The sequence below is a fragment of the Leucoraja erinacea genome, chromosome 1 (genome assembly GCF_028641065.1).
Source record: "Leucoraja erinacea ecotype New England chromosome 1, Leri_hhj_1, whole genome shotgun sequence".
Taxonomy (NCBI): Eukaryota; Metazoa; Chordata; class Chondrichthyes; order Rajiformes; family Rajidae; genus Leucoraja; species Leucoraja erinaceus.
Window position 1 is genome coordinate 113,137,437 of NC_073377.1, and position 25,370 is coordinate 113,162,806.

At 42.4% G+C, this 25,370-nt stretch overlaps 1 protein-coding gene across 2 annotated transcripts in view; it reads right to left on the minus strand.

Annotated features, from left to right (window-relative positions):
* Positions 1 to 25,370, minus strand: part of ccser1 (coiled-coil serine-rich protein 1) — a 1,187,217-nt gene that overhangs the window by 92,581 nt on the left and 1,069,266 nt on the right. Inside the window, exon 10 of one of the 2 annotated variants that reach the window (XM_055641564.1) lies at positions 21,352 to 21,397. The exons of the other annotated variant lie outside the window; for it this stretch is intronic. Coding sequence (XP_055497539.1) covers positions 21,389 to 21,397 — 9 coding nt within the window. The 3' untranslated portion in view covers positions 21,352 to 21,388. The remainder of the gene's footprint in view (positions 1 to 21,351; positions 21,398 to 25,370) is intronic. 2 annotated transcript variants of the gene reach the window in all.

Below are 25,370 nucleotides of genomic sequence, written 5' to 3' on the forward strand. Positions count from 1 at the left end.
GCTGATGCAGTATAATGTGGATAATTGTGAGGAACAGGAAGACAGATTATTATCTGAATGGTGTCAGATTAGAACAAGGGGAAGTGCAATGAGACCTGGGTGTGCTTGTACATCAGCCACTAAAAGTAAGCATGCAGGTACAGCAGTCAGTGAAGAAAGCTAATGGCATGTTAACCTTCATTGCGAGAGGAGAGATCTGCAGTTTAGGAGCAAGGAGGCACCTACAGCAGTTGTGGTCTCAGGAGGAAAATTATGTTGGGGAGTGCAGCAAAGTCCAGATCCAGAGGTCACATGGGGGTCACAGTTGTATTCAGAATAAGTTGGTCTCAGGAAACAATTAGGTCTGAGATAAGGCAGAAAAATTTTGTCACCTGGGGTCACAGTTTAAGTTGTGAATCTGTGGAATTTTCTGTCGTGAATCACAGAAGAAGGCATCCACGGGGCAATTCACTAGATGTTTTCAAGAGGGAGTTAGGTTTACCTCTTAGGGCGAAAGGAATCAAGGGATATGGGGAAAAAAAGTAGGAACGGGGTACTGGTACTAAATATCAATGGATATTTTTAGGCGGAAATTGACACGTTCTTTGATTAATAAGGGTGTCAGGGGTTATGAGGCGAAAGCAGGAGAATCAGGTTCAGACGGAAAGATAGATCAGTCGTGATTGAATGGCAGAGTAGACTTGATGGGCTAAATAGCCTACTTTATAAACCTATAAACCTCTGAAAGTATGGAAAAAAAGGAAGGAAGGGTTAGCCACATTCTTGTGAGCAGCTATCTCCAATGGTGGTAGGTAGCCTGTGACAACAGCCTCACTGTTTGCAGCAAATTCTGGGCCCTTGCTCCCAATAAGTTAGTTCAGTTTAGTTTAGAGTTGCAGAGCTGAAACAGGTCCCTCGGCCCAACAAGTCCACGCTGATCCCCGCACACTAACACTATCCGACACACACTGTGGACAATTTACAATCATACCAGCTAATTAACCTACAAACCTGTACGTCTTTGGAGTGTGGAAGGTAACCGAAGATCCTGGAGAGAACCCACACAGGTCACGGAGCGAACGTACAAACTCTGTACAGACAGCACCCTTAGGCAGACTTAAACCCAGGTCTATGGCACTATAAGGCAGCAACTCTACTGCTGCAACACCGTGCTGCCCTTTCAGTCTGAAATGAAATGCTGCCAGAGTTATTAAAATGGGGGTATTGTGAAACTCTCATTCTCAAGTTCGAGTTCAAATTATATTTACTGTTACTGATGCATACAGAAGGTGAAAGTGACAAAGTTTAAATGTGAGATGTCAAGGTATTGGGTGCTTGTAATGCACTGCCAGGGGAGGTGGTGGAGGCAGGTATGATAGTTGTGTTTAAAACAGTTTAGATAGGCACATGGACATTCAGTGAATGAAGGCATATGGATCATTGCAGCCAGAATAGTTTAACTTTGCCTCATGATTGGCACAGACCTTGTGGGCCCAAGGGCCTGTTTCTGGGCTGTACTGATTGAAGTTCTATTACTACTTAAGAGATTGTCTTTGAAAAAGCAATCTTACAAATGTTTATGCAGGCTTTTAGATATGATATGGTTATGCAGAGAATAGAGGGATATGAATCATATACAAACAAAGGAGCTTAGTTTAACTCGGCATCATGTACAGTACAGACATTGTCGGCTGAAAGGTCAGTTCCTGTACTGCACTGTTCTCTGTTCTATTTTCCTTAAAGCCACTGGCCTAGATCTGTAAACAAAGAGGCTCTTCTCTCAGTCAGAGGGTTTCGAGGTTATTAGCTACAAGGTGAAGTTGAACAGAATTGGATTGATTTTTTCAGGAATGCCAGAGATTGTGGTAAGACCTGATAGATGTGTATAAAATTATGAGCAGCATAGATAAGGTAGTCAAAACTTATTTCCCAGGGTGGAAATCTATATAATTAAAAGTCTCATCTTCACCACTTCCTGTCTATGCTGTATATTGAATCGAGAAAGAAAACGCTACCCTGTATCGCTGTGATCTTTGGTCAGCTTACTCATATGGTCCTCCTCCACTGAGCCAGCCCTGAGGATTTTTCCCATCGATGAAAAATAAAAAAGTTATGAGTGTTTAAAAAACCTTGCGATCAGCTGATTGGTCCACTTGCCAGTCAATCACTGCAAAGAAGGTAACGCCCCTTCTGGGGGGGGGGGGGGGGGGGGCATGACTATAAAACCCCAGAGGCCTGGACATGAGTCAGTCACTCTGCAAGATTGCAAGGGAGAGGTCACAACTGTCATTCTAAGCTGTGAATCAACTAAACTGTGAGTCTGCAATGTACTTGCAATAAATGATTTGTTCGCCCTTAATGATAATGCCATGAGTTGTTTGGCCTACTGCCCTGCCTGTGCTTGGAAGTGCAATGCTTTATTAGGTCCGACTGTGTTTGGAAGGAATAAATGCTTTATTGGGTCCAACTGTGTTTGGAAGGAATAAATGCTTTATTAAGTCCAACTGTGTTTAGTCCAAAAGTTCCGCTCATTTCCCGACTTCCACTTAGTGCACAGGTCATGCTGATTGCGTAATTTCCGGTGAGTGCAGAGGTTGCGCTGATTACGGAAGGGCCGCTGACTGCGGGAGCCCCCCAGTGGAGAGGCCGCTCTCAGCCATGTGAGTAGGTTCAAGAAAGTTTACTGTCATATATATGGTGTGTGAGTTAGTGTGTGGGTGTGTGTGTGTGTATGTGAGTGTGTGTGTGTGTGTGTGAGTGTGAGTCTGTGAATATATGGTTGTGAGTGTGTGAGTGTGTGTGTGAGTGTGATTGTTTGTGTGTGTGAGTGTGCAAGTCTTTGTGTGAGTGTGTGTGAGTGAGTGTGTATGTGAGTGTGCGAGTGAGTGAGTCTGTGTGTATGCGTGAGTATGTGTGTGTGTGAGGTGGATGGTGTGTGTATGTGAGAGAGTGAGTGAGTGTGTGTGTGTGTGTGTGTGTATATTGGAATTAGTGGAGAGGTGGAATATTGTGTTGGGGGACCAGCCCTCCCATGTGAAGCTGGGACCCAACGGGTCCCACTTAGTCTAGTATTAAATAAAAGGGACCAGTTTTGAGGTGAGAAGGGCAAAGATTAAAGGAGATGTGCGGGGCAAGAAATTTGGTGAGTGCCTGGAATGCAATGCTGGGGGTGGTGATGTTGGTAAATACAATAGTGGCACTTAAAATAATTAAAAATAAAAAGCAACAGAACACACAACAAAAAGCAACAGAACATACAAAATGCATTTTAACATAAACATCCACCACAGTGACTCCTCCACATTCCTCACTGTGATGGAAGGCGAGAAATATATTCAATCTCTTCCCTTCTTTGTTCTCCCGCGGTCGGGGGCCTCGAGCCTCTTGTTGACAGGGCGATCTTGGCTCCTGTAGCCAGCGGTCGGGCCCTCCACGTCGCGACGATCAAGCCCCTGCATCCGGGGGGGGTGGTGGGGCCTGATCCGGGCGATCTGACCAAATCAGGACTGGTCAAAACCTTTTGCGTTGTTTGGATCCTTCCCGACCATTGTTTGGAGCTACCCAGTCTTCCCGAGACTGCGAGTTCCTCGATGGTGAAATCTGCAGGCGTCGATCACAGTCAAGGGATCGCAAGCTCCGATGGTAAGTCCACGGCCCCGCGGTGGGGCTCAAAGTCAGTTCTGAGCAAGGCCTCCAGCTCCATGATGTTAGGGTGCAGAGTGACCGGAGATACGATCCGGAAAACAATCGGATCTCCGGCAAGTTAAGAAATTGAAAAAAAGATTCCCCGACCCCCTCCCCCACCCACCACATAAAACAAACTAGAGAATATTAACACAACTTTTAAAACACATTAAAAATAACACAAAATAAAGTAAAAGACAGACAGACCGTTGGCGAGGCTGCCATCGTCCGGCGCCCATCTGGTGGGCTGTGTGGATTGGCTTGCTGGAGTAACTCAATGGGTCAGGCAGTATCTCTGAAGAAAAAAGATGGGTGATGTTTTGACCCAAATCATCACCCATCCTTTGTCGACGGTGATACTGCCTGACTGCCTGAGTTACTCCAGCATTTTGTGTCTATCTTTGGTCTCAACCAGCATCGGCAGTTATTTGTTTCTAACTGGATTATATGCAAGTGGATACGCATTGGTCTTGACATCATGTTGTGCATAGACATTCTGTTCTGTTGCTGTGCTGTTCTATGTTCTGATTCATTCACCTAATGTAAACCTCTTGTTGCAACATGAGTAGGGTCTGCAAATGTTGCCTCTTTATGATTCAAGTGTCAAGAGTATTTTATTGCCACATGTCCCAAACAAAACGACAATATTCTTACTTGCAACAGCACAACAAAATATGTAAACCTAGTACTCTGTACACAATATAATAAACAAAGAAAAAAGTTAATAGAAAAAAATTGATACAAGTTTATATTAAAAAATGTAAAAAAAATACACTGAACTTTTTTTCTGGTTTAATATATTGCTTACAGAGTACTATGTTTACATATTCAGTTGTGCCTCTTCATGTAAGAATTTCTTTGTTCTGTTCTGTTATGACAATAACATATGACAATAAAATATATATATATATATATATATATATATATATACACACACATACACATATATATATATATACACACACACACATATATATATACATACACACATATATATATACACACACACATACAGTATATACTAATCTTTGGAGTGTGGGAGGAAACCAGAAATCCTGGAAAAACCAACACAGGTCATGAGGAGAATTTCCGGACAGAACCCGTAGACCTGCCCTTTAAGTCTCCATGGAAATGTGGCCGGAGATATTAAAATGGGGTATAATGAAACTTACACTCTAGTGTACACAAAAGGTGAGAGTGACAAAGTTTAAATGTGAGATGCGAGGGTGTTAGTGCTTGTAACGCTCTGCCAAGGGTGGTGGTGGAGGCAGATACGATAGTAGCTTTGAAAAGGTTTTCAGATAGATGTGCACACACACACACACACACACACACACATCACACACACACACACACACACACACACACACACACACACACACACACACACACACACACACACACACACATATGACAAGCAGGAAGTTCATTGTCAATTTAGGAAAAGTGAAACAAAATGATTAAACAATGTGCCCATCGACAGCTGAATGGACTTTTACAATTGAGTTGCTTGCAGTGAAACACAGGGGAAGAAAGAGTTGAAGTGTGACATTCCCTATTTCCATGTTAAAAGTTTAACAACACTGATGCAGGGTCAACATAAAAGCTAATGGTCTGTACTTAATGCAATCACAGCACGATCAATACTCCTTCCCAGGGGCTTCAGGACTGTACATTACTCTTCTTAGCATGTCTAAGGGTCAGCAATATGTAGATCTGACCAATTATTTCTACTCACGTATAAGATATGTTGTTCTGCTCCAAGTTACCACTGTGAAATGCTCCAAGATCCCAATGATCAGATTTGCACATGCACACACAAACGGCCTTCCCATCAGCAGTGCTAAACCATGTGGTCGCATCAGTAAATATATATGCGTATGTGTGTCTGTATATATGTACTAGAATAAGTGCAGACCCATTGGGTCTGCTCCCCAACGCAATATTCCACCACTCATCCGTTCCCCCCAACGCAACCTGTTCTGCCAAACATAATATTCCACCACTCAAGCATAGCCCCTAACTGCGCAGGCGCAGCTCATTTCCCCTCACCCCCCAGCACCCCCTCCCCTCTTCACCCTCCCTCTTCTTTTCCCTCTCCTCCTCTCACTCCCTCTCATTTCCCCTACCCTCAGTCACTCCTTCCCTCCATTACTCCTCTCGCCTCCCTACCCCCTCCTATTTCTCTAACCCCCACCACCCCCACTCCTCACCTCCCAATCCTGCCCACTATCCCTCCTCACCTCCGCCGCTACCCTCCTCTCCCTCTATTCTCCACTCCCTATCTCCCACACTCCCCCCCTCCAATCACTCTATTCTCCCTCCTCCCCTACCACACATGAGACAGGAAAAACTGAAAAAAGAGGAAGAGATAGATTTCTCTGTGGATTTTGAAATTCAGTAAGGCCCCACCACCACCGTGAGGCCCCACCGCCGCCACGGTCCCATCGCCGCGAGACCTCACCGCCGCAGTCTCGATGCCCCCTGGATCGCCAAGTAGAAGCCCGGCCAGGGCCTCGGGGGAAGAAGCCCGAATCGGATAAAGCGGCCGATGGTGCCCGCGGCCTGTTCGGCACCATGGAGACCATGTAGTGGGCTCGGCTGCTCGCCTGTTCGGCACCATGGAGGCGCCCACAGACGCAGCTCCAACCGGCGGAGCGTTAGAAATGCTCACTCCGCTCCTTCAGCGTTATATTCTCCTCGCCGGGCGAGGCCGGTGCCACCCATGACTGACAGCAGACCCAGCCAGTCAGTGTGGCGATGGTGCAGGAAGGGGCGTCGCCGTCCCGGTGACTGACAGGAAAGCAGACTAACCTGCGCCTGTGCAGTTTTTAAGATTTTTAAACCTTAATAACTTTTATAATATATCATTGATTGGAACAAAACGTGTTACCATTGTAGCACAGGAGAATGGTGAGTAAGGTGGCAAAATATCGTAGAGGTATACATATTATATACATAAACTAAAACTCTGATCTTGTGCTCCTCCGGTTTTGCATTTTTTCTATTTGCGCAAAAACGGTACGCGATACTGCTATGATTTTTCGCCACCTTATTCACCATTCTCCTGTGCACCGTGTATATATATATATATATATACCTTGTCTCAGAAATATATTCCATAAACTCCATGGAGTGAGCATTGCCAGGAATGCAAAGCCTTGATGGTGCTATACAGTAGGGCATGGCATGTTCTCTGGGACATAGCACTGAAACAGGCCCTTCAAGGATGTGCATTCCGAATGGAGAAAGGGAGGAATTTCTTTAACCAGATGGTGGTGAATCTGAAATTCATTGCCACAGCCAATTGTGGAGGCCACGTCAATTGGTATTTTTAAGGTGGAGATTGACAGTTTCTTGATTAGGAACAACATAAAAGGTTAGGTGAAGAATGCAGAAAAATGGGGTTGAGAGGGAAAAAAAGATCAGCCATTATTGAATGACAGAGTAGATGCCATGTCCTCAATGGCCTTATCCTGTTCCTATGCCTTACGGTCTTACCCACATGTCCAAATGTGTTATGAAAGTTGTAATTGTATCCACTAATATCACTTCCAATGACAGCTCATTCCAGATATAGACTACCCTCCGAGTGAAAAAACTGCCCCCTTGGGTCCCTATTAAATCTCTCCCCTTTCTCCTCTCATCTCTCATCCTTCTAGGCACCAAAGAAGCAAATGCCCCAGTCTATCTAACCTCTCCCTATAACTCAAGCCTAGAAGATCACGTAACATCATGGTGAATATCCTTTGCTCTCTTTCCAACTAAATGACTTCCTTCTTATAACTGGATGACCAGAACAGCACCAGATAAACTCACAGCAATCAGACAACTTGGAAACAGCCCAATTTACCCACATCGAACAACATGTCCCATCTACACTAGTCCCACCTGCCTACATTTGGCCCACAGCCAAAACCTGCCCTATCCATGTACCTGTTTAAATGTTTTTTAAATGCTGTGATAGAACCTGCTTCAACTACCTCCTCTGGCAACTCGTTCCATATATCTTCCATATTCTGTGTAAAATGTTATCTTCCTTTTGTGCAGTTTAAACAAAAATAAGATGGATTCTCGAGATGTGGAGGCAGCCCTATTGAAGCCCCAGGAGAATAAAGTCCCCTCTAGGTTGCCTACATAACCGTCACAACATAAATAAACAATTTTAAGTCATTGAGGTTGTCAGGGCATGAAACAGTCATGTATACAGTCAAATGGTCTCTCTGTGTAATGTAATAACAATGAACTGAGGATTGTTAGTCATTAGTCGTTGGTGATACACTGCGGAAACAGTCCCTTCAACTCCCAGAGTCTGCGCCAACAATTGATAGAAGCACTATCCTACACACTAAGGCCAATTTACAATTTACCAAAACCAATTAGCCTACAAACCCGCATGTCTTTGGAGTGTTGGAGGAAACCGGAGCACCCGGAGAAAACCCACGCGCTCACAGGGAGAATGTACAAACTCCATACAGACAGCAATCGTATTCAGAATTGAACCCAGGTCTCTGGAACTGTAAGGCTATCTCTACCGCTGTGTCACTGTGCTAACATTATGCCAGTTCATACTACAGAAAGACACAAGTTGTTAGACTAACTCAGTGGGTCAGGCAGCATCCCTGGAGAACATAGATATGTGACGATTCAGGTTGGGATCCTCAAGTTCTCTATTAAAATATATATATTTCGATGACTTGTGATTTCCTGAGCAAAAATAGTTGGATTCTGACTATTCTTGATTGACTCTTTCAATCTCCATTTAATATATCAAGTAATTCCCAATGCTCTCTTCATGAAGATTGATGTGAATAGTTTATTTTGTACATCCGCAAATCTATGATCCTTTTTTCCTGCTCAACACTTTGAGGAATTGTCTATCCACTAAAATTCTTTCTGCAAATGATGAAACATCCATTTAGATCCCTCTGGCCTATACATTACATTTTACTTTTATAATAGAAGCTACAATTCAAAACTGCTTTCATCCAGAGGTAATGAAAGACATTATATGAATGTGTCTTTCTTTCTCATTGCTTATCACCCGTCAATTGTCTTTGAATCCTTTTTACGGTGATTTTAGAAAACAAAACCAATTTCTGTTGATTCTACACTTCACTCTTTTTTATCTTACGACCTTCTTCAATCTCCACATGGTTGATTGATTGAATTAAAAGATATGGCATTGAAACAGGCCCTTCGCTCAACTGAGTCCACGCCGACCCATTCACACCAGTTCTATGCGGCATGATGGTCGGCATGGGCAAGTTGGGCAGAAGGGCCTGATTCCACACTGTGTGACTCTAAGTTATCCCACTTCAGCATCCGCTACCTATAGACGAGGAGCAATCTACAGAGCAATCTAACATACAAACCCACACATCTTTGGAATGTGGTAGGAAACTGCAGCATCCGGAGGAAATTCTACAAATTCTACACAGACAGCACCAGAGGTCAGGATCAAATCTGGGAAGCAGGTGCTGTTAGGTAACAGATCTATCAGCTGCACCATTATGCTGCTCTAAACTACCCTGAACCTTCTTCAAGGAAACAAAGAACTGCAAATGCAGTTTTCTCCAGAGATGCTGCCTGACCCGGCTGAGTTACTCCAGCACTTTGTGTCTATCTTCTTCAATCTCCATTCTTCAATCAATTACTTTCTTCTATCAATTGAAAAATACAGGATAAAAACAGGTCCTTCAGCCCACCGAGTCCATGCTGAACATTGATCAGCCAGTTACACTAGTTATATGTTATTCCACCTTCGCATCCACCCACACATATTAGGGGCAATTTACAGAGGCCAATTAACCTACAAACCCACAAGTCCTTGGGGTTCTTTCTTTTGCCAAAATTAATTCCTGGACCAGCTTTTGTTTTAGATATTATATCAGGGAATAGTCTGGGGTGGATGAATATACACTAAAGCAGTATGTCTGGAATTGAAAAGAAAATTTTCCATTCCTCCATCTATTAGATAATTATTTCTGCAGTGGGTCCTTACATTAACATCTCAGCATGTTCCACAACGGGAACAATTGCTTTATATTTTGAGAAATGATAATTAAGACAATTTAATAGCCAAATTGAAGTAGACTTTTTGATGAAAGTAATTCTGAAGAAAATGAAGCATATGAGAGAACAGTTGCAATAGAGATGTTATTTAGACCATGGTATGATAAATCTTTTAATTATCCTGCATACAAAATTATTTTCTTTAAATGCTTTTCAAAGTTATTGGAGATTAGGATATAATTGAAAGCAGGCAATTTTGTAAAAGAAAACTTGCATTGATCGAATAATTTTACCACATCAAGCGTTCCTTTCTGCTTGTTAGTCACTCCAATGTCTTTGGGACTACTGTTGTGCTGTTGCGAAATGCACTGCAAGATCCCACAAGCAGCAATGGTCAGGCAATCTATTCTTTAACTAAAGGTAGACACAAAAAGCTGGAGTAACACAGTAGGACAGGCAGCATCTCTGGAGCGAAGGAATGGGTGACTTGACCCTTGAAGGGTCTCGCCCCAAAACATCACCCATTTCTTCTCTCCAGAGGTGCTGCCTGTCCTACTGAGTTGCTCCAGCTTTTTGTGTTAATCTTCAGTTTCAACCAGCATCTGCAATTCCTTCCGATGCAATTCTTTAACTAGCTGTGCAATAGGACACAAGGATAATAGCGAAAAAAGACACAAAGTGCCGGAGTGACTCAACGGGTCAGGCAGCATCTCTGGAGAACGTGGATTGGTGACATTTCGGATCGGGACCATTCTTCTGAAGAGCTAAGAAGGCAAAAGGCACATTGGCCTATATAGCAAGGTGCATGGACTTTAAGAAAAAGTAGGTTTGTTGAATCTGAAGAGGGTCCTGACACTAAACATCACCTATCCATGCTCTCCAAAGATGCAATCTGACCAGATGAGTTACTCCAGCACTTGGTACCAAGCAGCATCTGCAGTTCCTTGTTTCTAAAAGAAAAATATCTAAGCTCTATTCAATAATGGTTTTGTCTACCTGAGATTGAATGAAGTGATTAACTTTATTCCATCAAGGGCGGCAAGTGGCGCAGTGGTAGAGTTGCTGCCTTATATCGTCAGAGACCCGGGTTCGATCCTGACTATGGAACAGTAGTTTGTACGTTCTCCCTGTAACCATGTGGGTTTTCTCCAGGTGCTCCGGTTTCCTCCACATTCCAAAGACGTCCAGGTTTGTAGGTTGATTGGCTTAGGTAAGAATTGTAAATTGTCCCTAGTGTGCAGAATAGTGCAAGTGAATGTGGGTGATTGCTGATCTGAATGGACTTGGTGAGCCGAAGGCTCTGTTTCCTCGCAGTAACTCTAAAGTTTAAAGATATTCTTCTGTCTGAATGGTGGCATATCTGACAATATATGACACCTTTAGGACAATTTTGAACATGTACCTCCTTACAAATGAAGAGATGACTTCTCATTCAATTAGAACATAAACATAGAAACATAGAAAGATAGACATTGACAATAGGTGCAGGAGTAGGCCATTCGGCCCTTCGAGCCTGCACTGCCATTCAATATGATCATGGCTGATCATCCAAATCAATATCCCATACCTGCCTTCTCTCCATATACCCTGATCCCTTTAGCCACAAGGGCAACATCTAACTCCCTCTTAAATCTAGCCAATGAACTGGCCTCAACTACCTTCTGTGGCACAGAATTCCACAGATTCACTACTCGCTGTGTAAAAAATGATTTTCTCATCTCGGTCTTAAAAGACTTCCCTCTTATCCTTAAACTGTGACCCCTGGTTCTGGACTTCCCCAACATCGGGAATAATCTTCCTGCATCTAGCCTGTCCAACCCCTTAAGAATTTTGTACGTTTCTATAAGATCCCCCCTCAATCTTCAACATCGGACAGTACAACCCATAACATTACCCTCTGTCTTCCATGACTAAGCCCAGTTTGAGTCTGATTTACCATTTCATTGTGGATTTCATGTCATTTGATTACCAATCCGTGCTACCTGAGCACGAGGGAACTTGTCAAATGATACTTAAGTACATGTAGACAATATCCACGCCCCTATCGATATCAATCATCTTCCCCACTTTCTAAAGAACATCTCACATATCACGTTCAGCCGTAGGATCAAGGAACATTCAGAGCACCTTCTCACACATCTCTGACATTCAAAACAGTGACACAGCTGTTAGAGCTGCTGCCTCACAGAACCAGAGAACCGTGTTCGATCCTGACCTCGGGTGCTGTCTGCGTGCAGTTTACACATTCTCCCTTTCACCACGTGGACTTCCTTCGGCTGCTCCAATTCCCTCCCACATCACAAACACGTACGGGTTTGTAGCTTAATTGGCCTCTGCAAATTATCCCTCGTGTCGGGAGTGGATGTGAATGAGGGATAACATAGAATTAGTGTGGATAGACACAAAATGCTGGAGTAACTCAACGGGTCAGGCAACATCTGTGGAGAAAAGGATTATGTGACATTTTGATTCATAACATTTATTCCAGAGAAGGGCCTTCTCTAGAAGAAAGATAGAGATAGAGATAGACCTTCTCTATCTTTCAGTTCGAAGAAGGGTTCCACCTATTCCTTTTCTCCAGAATTACCAATCTTCCAATCACTGATTGTAACTGATTTACTGCTGACATCTTCAATTACTTTCAAGGAATGCCAAGTAGCCTATGAGCAGAGAACAATTCAATTTTCTGATGAGTAAATGCTTGTTCCAAAAAATGAATCTGGAGAATTCGTTAAACTCGAGTCTTAAGTGCCACTGCACGATAAACTCATTTTGAAATGTGTACCAAAAACTCAGGACCATAACAAAGACAGCAAATGGTAATCAATATCACTTAGATGATGCATGGAGATAGAAATCACTAATTGCAAACCATGCTTTTAAAAAGACTACCTTATGTCATGCCCTTTTGAGAATCATTCCTCAATAAGCATTTAAATCCCAACTAGTCTGTCAACAAAATCACAAGATTCCCATTTCCGTCCACAGTCAAGTTGTTCAAAGCACTGTAGATATACAATCTTTGCTGTGAGCCAGAAGTAATAGTGCTCATATTTAGTCAATAAAAATCTTTTAAATCTTCAAAGGTAGACAACATGGAAGCAGTGATTTTTCCAAATGAAATACTGCTTCTCCTGAAAATATTGCATCCTTATGACAGTCTCACTAACATAAAATAGTGCCAACAATATGGTTATTTGGGAAATATTTTGCAAGTACAATCATTACTTCCTAATTATGCATAATTTGACATTAAGTCAAGATAACAGATAGGATTTAATAACGTGATGTTACTGTTATGAGAATGGATTTTCATCAAGAACATTGCCCAGTTTTTGGCTCAAGATATTCATGTTTTCGCAAAGAATAAATGTTGCTTTCAAAAATTAATACATGCACTTTTACATTTTATGCAATTAATTTTCTCGCCAGGTTAGTCATATTGTCATGAGAAATTTAAAGGGCAACAAAGAGGCCGAATTTTCACAGAGAAGGGAGTACACTTCATGCTGCCTCGGCAAGGCCACCAGCACAATCAAGGACCAGTCTAATGCCGGTCGCACCATCTTCTCCCCTCTCCCATCAGACAAGAGAAAAATAAGTGGGAATACGCATACTTTGAGATTCAGAGATAATTTCTTCCCGGCTGTTATAAGACAACTGAACCATCCTTTCAACAACTAGAGAGCGATCCTGAGCTACCATCTACCTCATTCGGAGACACTCGGACTATATTTAATCAGACATTACTGGACTTTTTCTAGCATTAAACATTATTCCTGTTATCCTGTATCCATATACTGTAGATGGCTTGATAGTAATCATGTCCAGTCTTTCTGTTCACTGGTCAACCTGCAGCAAAAGTGTTTCATTTGACAATGAACTAAACTAATACAAAAACAAGCTAAAAACAAATCTGGAACGAGCCGACAAAGGAAGTGGCGGAGGTCAGTTGAATATTCAATGTTTTAAGGACATTTGTGCAGGTTCATGGATTAGTAAGGTTCAGAGGAATATGGGACAAAATCTGGCATTCGTTAGTTCATGATGATACCATAGTTTTGGCCAAAGGACCTGTTTCCATGTTGTATTGCCCTCTCACCCTATGACTCGCAGGCCTGCTGCATCTCCAAGTTTTCATAGAGGTATACAGCGTGGAAATAGGCCCTTTGGCCCAAGTTGCCCACAAGGACCATTATGTCCCATTTACACTAATCTCACCTGCCTACATTTGGCCCGTATCCCTCTAAACCTACCCTATCCATATACCTGTTTAAATGTTTCTTCAACGTTGCGATAGTACCTGCCTCAATTAGCTCCCGTGACAGATCATTCCATGCACCCACCACCCTTTGTGTAAAAAAGTTACCTCAGGTTTTTATTAAACCTTTTCCCCCTCACCTTGAACTTCTGATTCTCGATTCCCCTACCCTGGGCAAGAGACTCCATGCTTTACCCAATCTATTTCTCTCATGATTTTGTACATATCTATAGCATCGCCCCTCATGGTCGAGCAGAGGGGTCCAGGAATGCAGGTGCATGGTTCCTTGAAGGTGTAGTCGCAAGTAACTCAAAACGGTCAAAAAGCCGTTTGGTACATTGGCCTTCATCAGTCTGAGAACTGAGTATAGAAGTTGGGAGGTTAAGTTGCAGTTGTATAAGATGTTGCTGAGACCACATTTCGAGTATTGTGTTCAGTTCTGGGCACCATGTTATAGAAAAGATGTTGTCAAACTGGAAAAGGTACAGAGAAGATTTACGAGGATGTTGCCAGGGCTAGAGGGTCTGAGCTATAGGGAGAGGTTGTGTAGACTGGGACTCTATTCCTTGGAGCACAGGAGGATGAGAGGTGATCTTATTGAGGTGTATAAAATCATGAGAGGAATAGATCGGGTGGATGCACAGAGTCTCTTGCCCAGAGTACGTTAATTGAGGTCCATCGGACTTTGGTTTGTGAAGGGGAAAAGATTTAATAGGAATCTGAGGGATAACTTTCACACAAAGGGTGGTGGGTGTATGGAACAAGCTGCCAGAGGAGGTAGTTGAGGCAGCGACTATCCCAACATTTAAGAAACAGTTAGACAGGTACATGGATTGGACACGTTTGGAGGTATATGGACCAAACGCTGGCAGGTGGGACTAGTGTAGCTGGGACATGTTGACCTGTGTGGGCAAGTTGGTCCGAAGGGCCTGTTTCCACACTGTATCACTATGACAAGACTAAGCTGAGTGCCTGGCTTCCATCACACTGGATATTGGGTAGGCTTTATGATGTGCCTCTGATACAATACTGCCCAAGGCAAATTAATATTCCTATTCCTCAATGTCTAGACAAATATAAGAAAAATTATCATGTTGAGCCCCCATTGAATGTCAATGAACTAAACAAAATAATTTAACAAAATAATTTAACAGTACAGTGGTTCTAACACTCATGCTGAGCCAACTACACAGACCGATATAGTGAGCGTCAATTGGTTTTTCCATTGGTTCCAGTGCTCCAAAATAAAGGATATTGTTTTTTTTGCCAAACATATTTTGCCAAATATATCAGGGAGGCCCAGCGGCAGAGTTGCTACCTCATAGTGCCAGAGTTCAATCCTGACTTGAGGTGCCATCGGTACAGAGTTTGTACGTTCCCCCTGTGACTGTATAGGTTTTTTCAGGGTGCTCTGGTTTCCTCCCACACTCCAAAGACGTGCAGGTTTGTATGTTGTTTGGATTCTGTAAATTATCCCTTGTGTGTAGGGTAGACCTAGTGTGTGGGTGATCGCTGGTCAACGCGGACTCGATGGGCCGAAGGTCCTGTTTCCGTGCCGTATCGCTACACTAAACTAAACTTAACTAAACTATACAAGGGAAATATCTCAGCCTAAAGTTTAAATCGTGATCTTGGTTCAAATCTTAACGATCATAGACTATAGGTGGTGGGTAGAAGGAATGACCTGCCAGAGGAGGTAATTGAGGCAGGTACAATAACAACATTTAAAAGAGAGTTGGACAAGTACATGGATAGGAAAGGTTTGAGGGATGGGCCAAATGTGAGAAAATGATGGGGCAGCTTGGTCAGCATAGATGAGATGGGCCGAAGGACCTATTTCACGTTCTGTATGACTATAGAATCATAAAATCATACGGCTGTTAACAGACACCTGAACCATCCTAACACCAACTAGGGTATGGACCTGAATTATCATCTACATTGGAGACCCTAAGACTATCTGTAGATTAGATGATTAGATTAGATTCGTTTATTGTCATTCAGACCTTTCGGTCTGAACGAAATTTCATGCCTGCAGTCATACATATAATAATAAATAACGAAACACACAATAAACACAAATTAACATCCACCAGGCACCTCCTCACTGTGTTGGAGGCAAAAGTCTTAAAGTCTCTGTCTCTTCCCTCCTTGTTCTCCCTCTGCGCTGAGGCAATCCAGGCCTCTGATGTTGTGACCCCGCCGGATGATGGTTTAATCACACTTTACTGGACTATTGCACTAAACATTATTCCTTATATCCTGTATCTGTACGCTGTGAACAGCTCGATTGTAATCCTTAAAGTCTTTTCACTGACTGGATTGTAAATAACAAAAAAGCTTTTCATTGTACCTTGGTGCACATTTCAATAAACTAAACTAAACTGATCTAAAAGAAATGGGCTCTCTTGTCCATGATAAATGTGTCACCTGTCTACTCCAGTCCTATTTCCCTGCATTGGTCTAATTTCCCTCCATGCCTTTCCTCTCCTAGTACCTGTCAAAATGTCAAAGCGCATTATCTCACACTTGTCTGAAATAAATTTTATCTGCCACCGCTCTGCCCAATGTTCCCGTTAATGCATGTCTCACTGGAGCCTTGGACAACCTTCTTTGCTATCTATAACTCCACCAGTTATTGAGTCACCTACTTAATCTTAACCTGGATCACCTTAAACTTAAAAAAGATGGTAATGAATTTCAACAAAGATGATAAAGTATGAGAGACTTAGATGGAGAGGCAGAGGGGTATAAAAGAGAAATTCCAGTTGCAGAGCAAAGAAGGTTGGGGGCATTTTTACAAATAAATGAGTTAAGTAAAGGGTTGAGTGGGATATGCATCTCTCGGCTTAGTCTGCACTAGGGAGTTGTTGAATTGGAGATGGATATATAGGGAGAGTGAAGGAGCATAAAATCTATGGGACTTCATTAAGAATAAGAATTCCAAGCATAAAAAAGTGAAATATTATTTGAGATGGGTGATCATAGTTTTATTGATTATTTTATGGCAATAATAGTGATGGTAATAATATTCTTTATTGAGCATTAGAAATACATAGATTGATGGGAAGGGCAAATTCTTCTGATCATTCCATTGCATATATTTTTTAATCCTGATCATTCCATTGCATATATTTTTTAATCCTGGTTGGCTAAGATAAATATATTGCTGGTGGCCATGACAGCATGCACACTTCAGATATTTTTGTGAAATTAATTTGCCTAGTATCTTTACTTTAGACGTTAGAGATACAGTCAAAACATGCCCTCGGCCCACCAAGTTTGTGCCGACCAGCGATCGCACCATACACTGGAACTATCCTGCATACTAGGGACAATTTACGATTTACAGAAGCCAATTAAACTACAAACCTGCACTTATTTGGAGTGTGGGAGGAAACTGGAGCACCCGGAGAAAACCCACGCAATCACAGGGAGAATGTACAAATTGCGTACATCAGCACCCGTAGTCAGGATTGAACCTGGGTTTCCGGTGCTGTAAGGCAGCAACTCTATCGCTGTGTCACTATGTCGCCCTGAGTATTCAGATGTAATTTATCGTTGATGCCCACAGGATTACTATGGAGATGTGGTACACGAACATGGCACCGTGCCCAACCGCTTCTCATATGTTTCCTCATCTAAAACGATCAGTGAAACCCTCTGTTCCTTCCTTGCTCACTTCTATTCTCCCCTTTAAATTACAAATGCTGCAATCTGAATCATTCTCTATGGTTCAACATTCTCTCAGTTCTTTGGATAAATAAGTTTCTTCTGAATTCTTTATTCAATTTCCCAGTGATTACCTGATATCAATGGTGATACAAGGAACTGTAGATGCTGGAATCTTGAGCAAAACACAAAGTGCTGGAGGAACTCAGAAGGTCAAGCAGCATCTTTAGATTAGCTTAGTTTATCATTCACACCTTTACCGAGGTACCGTGAAAAGCTTTTTATCGTGTGCTATCCAGTAAGTAGAAAGACAATACTTGATTGCAATCAATAGACAATAGACAATAAGTGCAAGAGTAGGCCATTCGGCCCTTTGAGCCAGCACCGACATTCACTGTGATCATGGATGATCATCCACAATCAGTACCCCATTTCTGCTTTTTCACCACATAGAAACATAGAAAATAGGTGCAGGAGTAGGCCATTCGGCCCTTCGAGCCTGCACCGCCATTCAATATGATCATGGATGATCATCCACAATCAGTACCCTGTTCCTGCCTTCTCTCCATATCCCTTGACTGCTATCTTTAAGAACTATATCCCTCTTGAAAGCATCCAGAGAATTAGCCTCCACTGCCTTTTGAGGCAGAGAATTCCACAGATTCACAAACCTCTGGGTGAAAACATTTTTCCCCATCTCCATTCTAAATGGCTTACCCCTTATTCTTAAACTGTGGCCCCTGGCTCTGGACTCCCCCAACATCGAGAACATGTTTCCTGCCTCTAGCGTGCCCAAACCCTTAATAATCTTATATGTTTAAAAAAAGATTTCCTCTCATCCTTCTAAATTCCAGAGTATACAAGCCCAGCCGCTCCATTCTATTAACATATCACAGTCCTACCATCCCCGGAATTAACCTCATGAACCTATGCTGCACTCCCTCAATAGCAAGAATGTCCTTCCTCAAATTTTGAGCCCAAAATGTTGAGCCCAGTACCACGTGCTAGTGAGGACAGGGGAACAGGGAGGGACGTAGGGGGTCTGAATGGTAGTGGTGGGAAGCAAGAGGGGTAATGTTTTAAAGAACATGGTGCAGGGAGCAAGGAGGTTTAGATTAGCCAAGAATATAGACCACTGGTAAAAGATCTTTCTTGTGGAGGAAAAAAATTAGGGGACCTGAAGACCGAAAAAAGGTGTACAAAAGGGACGGTTGAACAGGTTACACTGTCTTAACTGGAGGGAACCAGGGGCCACCGTTTACATTCTGGCAGGAAGGTTTTTCTAGGGTGGTGAGTCGACACATGAGGGCGGGGTTTAAACTAATTCTTAAAAATGGGGGGGGGGGGGGGATTGGAGATTGACACAATGGCGGGCTGGCTCGAGGGCACCTGCTCCTGCACCTATTGTCTATTGTCATAACTGCACAAAATACTCCAGGTGCAGTCTCACTAGGGCCCTGTACAATCACGGTATACCGACACAGGATATAAAGTCCAATAAAGTCTGATTAAAGCTAGAAACGCTGCTGCTGAAATAAAGATTTAAAAGAGTGCTTTAACGCCATCTCAGGTGGAGTCGATGGAGGGAATGGGCAGGTGACATTTCTGGTTTGGACCCTTCCACAATCTGTGGAAGGATCTCAACCTGGCCTGTCCATTCCATCGGATGATGCCTGACCTGATGATTTCTTCCAGGACTTTGTGCTTATATCAATGGTTTCTAGTTATGCTCGGCTATAGATGTGGAATCATTTTCTTTGTGTCCATGTGATCAAATCCCCAGTGGAGGATCTCTTGACAATCGGCTCATAATAAAGGAATTAATTCTTCTCATGTTGCATTACAGTTTAAAATAAATATCCTTGAAGTGATCTGCTGACAATTTTATGTTTTTAAATGAATTTAATGCTCTATTTTATAATTTATATTAAAAATTAAAACCATCTGAGGTTCTTAAAAGTGAACCGATTCATGCACATGAATGATGGTAAAAATAAATTGATTTTTCATGTTTAAAAAAAGAGATATACTGCTGTGGGTTGTTTTGGAGGCACTGGTTGTACATGCTGATTTATCGTTGTTATAACTTCAGTTCTGTTTTCATAGTTTTGGGAGGATTCTTGAACTAACTTCAAATTAGTAAGTGGTTGCTTCATCGATTACAAATGCCTTAGGTTGTTTCCAAGGTGGCACAATGAATAAATGCCTTAAGTTGTTTCCAAGGTGGCACAGCTGGTAGAGCCGCTGCCTCACATCACCAGAGTTCGATCCTGACCTCAGGTGCTGTCTGCATGGAATTTGTGCTGTCCTTCAGCCCACTATGCCTGCGCCGAACATGATGCCAAGACCAACTCTTATCTTCTTGCACATAATCCATATCGCTCCATATCCATGTGCCTATCCATAAGTCTCTTATACCACCACCCCCGGCAGCGCATTCCATGGACCTCACCACACTCTGTGTAAAAAAATCTGCCCTGCACATCTTTTAAACATTGCCCCTCTCGTTTATTAAAAGGAAGATAAACTTTGCAAAAAACAATATGCACAAAATATGTTTATATTTAAGGAAGCAAAACCATACCTGCGCGGATGGGGGTGGGTATAGTTGGGGGTGGTTATAGTTGGGGGCGGTGCAAGTCAGCTGCCCTGCCAGCAGCGTGTTTGTTATTTCGACTTTTTTTTGTTTTTTGGTTTGTCCAAATGTTAGTTTAGGTGTCTCTTGGTAAGGCTTGCGTATGGGGTGACGGGGGGGAGGGGAAAGGGGGGAAACCGCTTTTTGGTCCCCTCCTCGACGGAGAGGATACTTTTTTCATGTCGCCTCCCTCGCGGCCTAACAGCTTGGATTGGAGCGGCCTTTCCTTGAGTTGGGTCCTGAGCTTCAGCAGCGGGCGCAGCGTGGACATTTCCATTGTGGAGCGGGCGAACCCTTGCCAGGGTTTGTCAGAGAGGAGTGCTCTGATCGTTGACCTGGTGACTTTGACATCATGGGGCTGTGGTCTGCGGAGCTTCTAGCTGCGAATGCCGTGGACTTACCGTCCAAAGTCTGGGATCTTTTGCCGGGGATCGCCAGAGAAGAGTTCCGCCGGCCGGCCTGCAGCCTATAACATCGTGAAGCCGCGGTCTCCGGTAAGAAAGTGCTGATTCGGGCACTCCAAGCCGCAGAGTGTGTTCGACTGTCCCGACATCGGAGTTTAGATCATCCCGATGAGAGGGCCTGTACATCCGGCCGACCACGGATGAACAAAGGAGGAGGACTGACTGAACTTTGTTGCCTTCCACCACAGTGAAGAATGCTGCAGTGGATGTTTGTGTTAAATTCTACTGTGTATTGTGTGTTCTTTTTTTTTAAAGTGTATTGCTGCTGGCAAATTCATTTCACTGCACCTTCGTTGGTGCATGTGACGAATAAATTTGTCTTTGACATTGACTTTGAAATACAATTAACTTAATTTTTTACCTGGTTAAATACAGTGGCATGCCTATTAAAATACAATATTAGCTCTGCATTCTGAAATTAGAGTTTACTTAATCAATTTGGCAGCAAAATCAAAGCTACCTCAGATGCTGAATAATCTGGTTACTGCTTTTGACTAGGGAAGAACGTACAGGTAATTATGAACAAAAAGGTCCAAATAAGCTTGGAACAAAACAAAACATAAGTGAAGCAAAATGCATTCAATAAACATTGTGGATGCTTATTCAAAAGTTAATGGATCGAACTTTAACTTGCAACATACCTGAATGCTTGGGACTTCCGTCAGGATGATGTTAAGATTAACTTAGCTGTAGCAACCAATGCGAAATGAGATCAAATGGATGAAAAAAAAACAAAAGGAACAAAAGAAAAGCGAAATGAGACACTAATAAGGTGGTAAAAGTAAACAAAAACTAACTGAAAAAATGACAATTAAATTGTTAGTAAAACAATAAGGTTCGGTTGAAATGAATTGAATTCAGAGCTCAGCGGAAGGATGGCAAAAAATAGCAAATTTCTTACAAAATTAAACAATCCAGAAATAACAACACTATGACATAGTAATGAACAGTCTCTTGCCCAGAGCAGGGGGGTTGAGAACCAGAGGTTTAAGGTGAAGGGCAAAAGGTTTAATAGGAATCTGAGGGGGTAACTTTTTAACACAAAGGGTGGTGGGTGTATGTATTGCAGGGACTATCGCAATGTTCAAGAAACACTTGACAGGTACATGGATAGGACAGGTTAGAGGGACATGGGCCATGTAGATGAGGCATGTTGGCTGGCGTGGGCAAGTTGGGCCGAAGGTTCTGTTTCCACACTGTGCGAATTCATGACTAGGTACCGAGACAACAAAAAAAATCAAGTCACCTTCAAACAGCTGAGGATTTGTGATTGCCCTGAGCTTGCAGTGTATATTTTTGAGGGCTCTCAGTTGGATAGCTGTGAGCAACGCATTCCAATTTCACACAGATTAAGAACAACTCAGACAATGATCTGTCTATTCAAAAGCAACTCAGAATATTCAAAACTAGGAAGGCAGATCATTCACATTCCCTGAACTAGTTGACACAAATCTCTAACAAGATTCAGGAAATATGTCACACCTGCGCTGAATTGGTGATTAGCTTTTCTGAAACAGTGCACTTGGAGAGAACACTCTTAGTGTAGGTCACCTTAACTTTAACCAGATACTGCCCTGGGAGTATGGAGTGCTTTTGTTTACTTGTATTATCCATATTTCTTTGCACAAAAAAGGAAAAAGAAGACACATGTGCTGGAATAACTCAGCTGGTCAGACAGCATTTCTGGAGAACATGGAAAGGTGATATTTTGGGTCGGGACGGTTTTTTTCAAATCTCTTTACACAAATCTCTACTATCCATATCACCTCATGCCATTCCACTGAACATTTCATTGAATACTTTGTTTACATAACTGTTGTGCTGCTGCAAATAAGATATATGACGATAAAATACTTTCACTCATCCAACAAGGGGTTGAACAAATATTATTAGGCACTCATATTAAAGCAAGGATCATACGATTCTAATCACGATGGTGGGGTCAGACTGGTTGGACCAAGTTTATCACGAGAGCCAAAGATAGACACAAAATGTTGGAGAAACTGAGTGGGAAAATAAATAGGCCACGGGCCTGTCCCACCAGCATGCGACTGCATGCGTCTAGCGCGACCAAACGTGGTCGCTTGAGGCGTACAGCTCCAGAGATGCTGCCTGACCCGCTGAGTTACTCCAGCATTTTGTATCTTTGGTATAAAACATATTCCTTATCACTGGAACCTGCTAACTATCATAGAACATAAAACATAAAACAGTACAACACAGGAACAGGCCATTTAGCCCACAATGTTTGTGCTGAACATGATGTTGTTAATCTGATCTCATCTCCCTGTACATGATCCATACATGATCCATATCCCTCTATTCCCCGTTCTTTCACGTGCCTATCTGAAAGCCTCTTAAACACCACTATCATATCTGCCTTCACCACCATCCCTGGCTATGCGTTTCAGGCACTCACCATTCTGTGTCAAAAACTTGTTCCATACATCTCCACTAAACTTTTCCCCTTTCACATAATAGCTATGCCCTCTAGTATTGGACGTTTCCACCCTGGAAAAATGGTCTGACTGTCTTCCCAATCTATGCTTCTCTTAATTTTTCTCTTAAGTCTCCCCTCAATCTCTGTTTCAGAGGTCTGATGTATCATCAGCTTCTTGGCTTTAAAATGTACTTCAGACTATAGAGATACAGCATGGAAACAAGCCATTTGGCCCACTGAGAGAGCCAACCAGCAATCACCCAGTACACTAGCACTATCCTACACACTAGGGCGATTCTACAATTTTACCAAAGCCAATTAACTTACAAACCTGTATGTCTTTGGAATGAAGGAGGAAACCGGAGCACCTGGAGAAAACCCACGCGGTCACAGGAAGAATGTAGTAACTCCATACAGACAAGGGTCAAGAGTGTTTTACTGTCATATTGGCATCTTCCTTCTCTGTCACCATAACCCCCTTGAAGCATCTAATTTTGACCTCTCATGCAAACCTGATTATATTTGCTGCACCATTGGCTTCCATCCCACTGTGGTTACTGGACCACACTCTCTAGAATTGTCTCCTTAAACCCTTTACCCTTCCTCATGGCCTCCTCTCTCTCACAACTTATTTGACCAATATCTGGGTTACCTATCCTACGATGCGGTTTGGTGTCAACATTTTACCTCAAGAAGAAGAGTCTTCAAAGACTTCACAACAACGTCACCCATTTCTTCTCTCCAGAGATGCTGCCTGTGCCTCTGTTACTCGAGCATTTTGTGCCTATCTTCAGTGTAAACCAGCATCTGCAAGTTCCTTCCTACACATTGCAGTTTCTATTGAGTACACTTGTTGGGAAGTCATGTTGCAGATACATAATATTTTGGTGTGGCCAGTATTGTACAGATAGATACAAAGCACTGGAGTATCTCAACGGGTCAGGCAGCAAATCTGGAGAAAAGAAGATGGCTGACATTTTGGGCTGGGATACTTCTTCATTTAGATATTGTGTCCAGGTTTGGTCACGATGTTATAGGAAAGATGTTGTCAAGCTGGAAAGAGTGCAGAGAAGATTTACTAGGATGTTGCCAGGACTCGAGGGCCTGAGCTAAAGGGAGATGTTGAGCAGGCTAGGACTATATTCCTCAGAGCGCAGGAGGATGAGGGGTGATTTTATAGAGGTGTACAAAATTCAATAGATCGGGAAAGAACACAAAATTTTGCCCACAGTAGAGGAATTGAGGACAACAATTTAAGGTGATGGGGGAAAGATTTAACAGGAACCTGAGGGGTAACTTTTTCACACAGTGGGTATATGGAACAAGCTGCTGGAGGATGTCATTGTACTATCGCAACATTTAAGAAACATTTATACATGTATATGGATAATAATTAGATTAGGTTTAGGTTAGAGGGATTTGGGCGAATGGTATATGAAGGTCAGTATGGCAAGTTGGGCCAAAGGGCCTGTTTCCACTCTTTTTGACTCTTTGACTCGATCACCATGCAAATACATGTTATTTTAGTTGAAGAATGCCTATTATACATTTAAAATCCATTGGCAGCATATTGTTCTATTAATTCTTATATCCACGCTCATACTTGCCTAAACATGCATTTAGTAATTATGTTTTCTCAATGGTAATGGCACCACAATAATGTGATTTAGCATTGCTCATCTCCCTTTAAGGTTTTCTCCAGAAACTCTGCGCTTCGATTAATTCTACATTATTGGTTCTAACAGTGTATTAATGTTTTACTAATACGTAATAAACGTACATCATCTTTTACTTAAACCTTAACTTGAAACTGGATTTGAAAAGGAACAATTAAACCTTTTTCATATGTAAATAGAGGATGAATAAACAAAATTGAGCATGTTTAAAAATTGTGAGCACATTTTGCCTATTGAAATGCCATTAATCAAGCAATTTGACTGGGCAATTCTTGTCACTAATCACCCCCACAATAATATAGGTGTTTCAGATTCAGATTCAGATTCAGATTCAACTTTAATTGTCATTGTGTCAGTGTACAGTACAGAGTCAACGAAATGCAGTTACAACGAAATGCAGTATAAGACCATGTCGGGAATTAATAGGGTGAATACACAGAATCTTTTACCCAGAGTAGGGGAATCAAAAACCAGAAGATATAGGTTTAAGATGAGAAGAGAAAGATCTAATAGGAACCTGAAGGGCAACTTTTTCACACAGAGG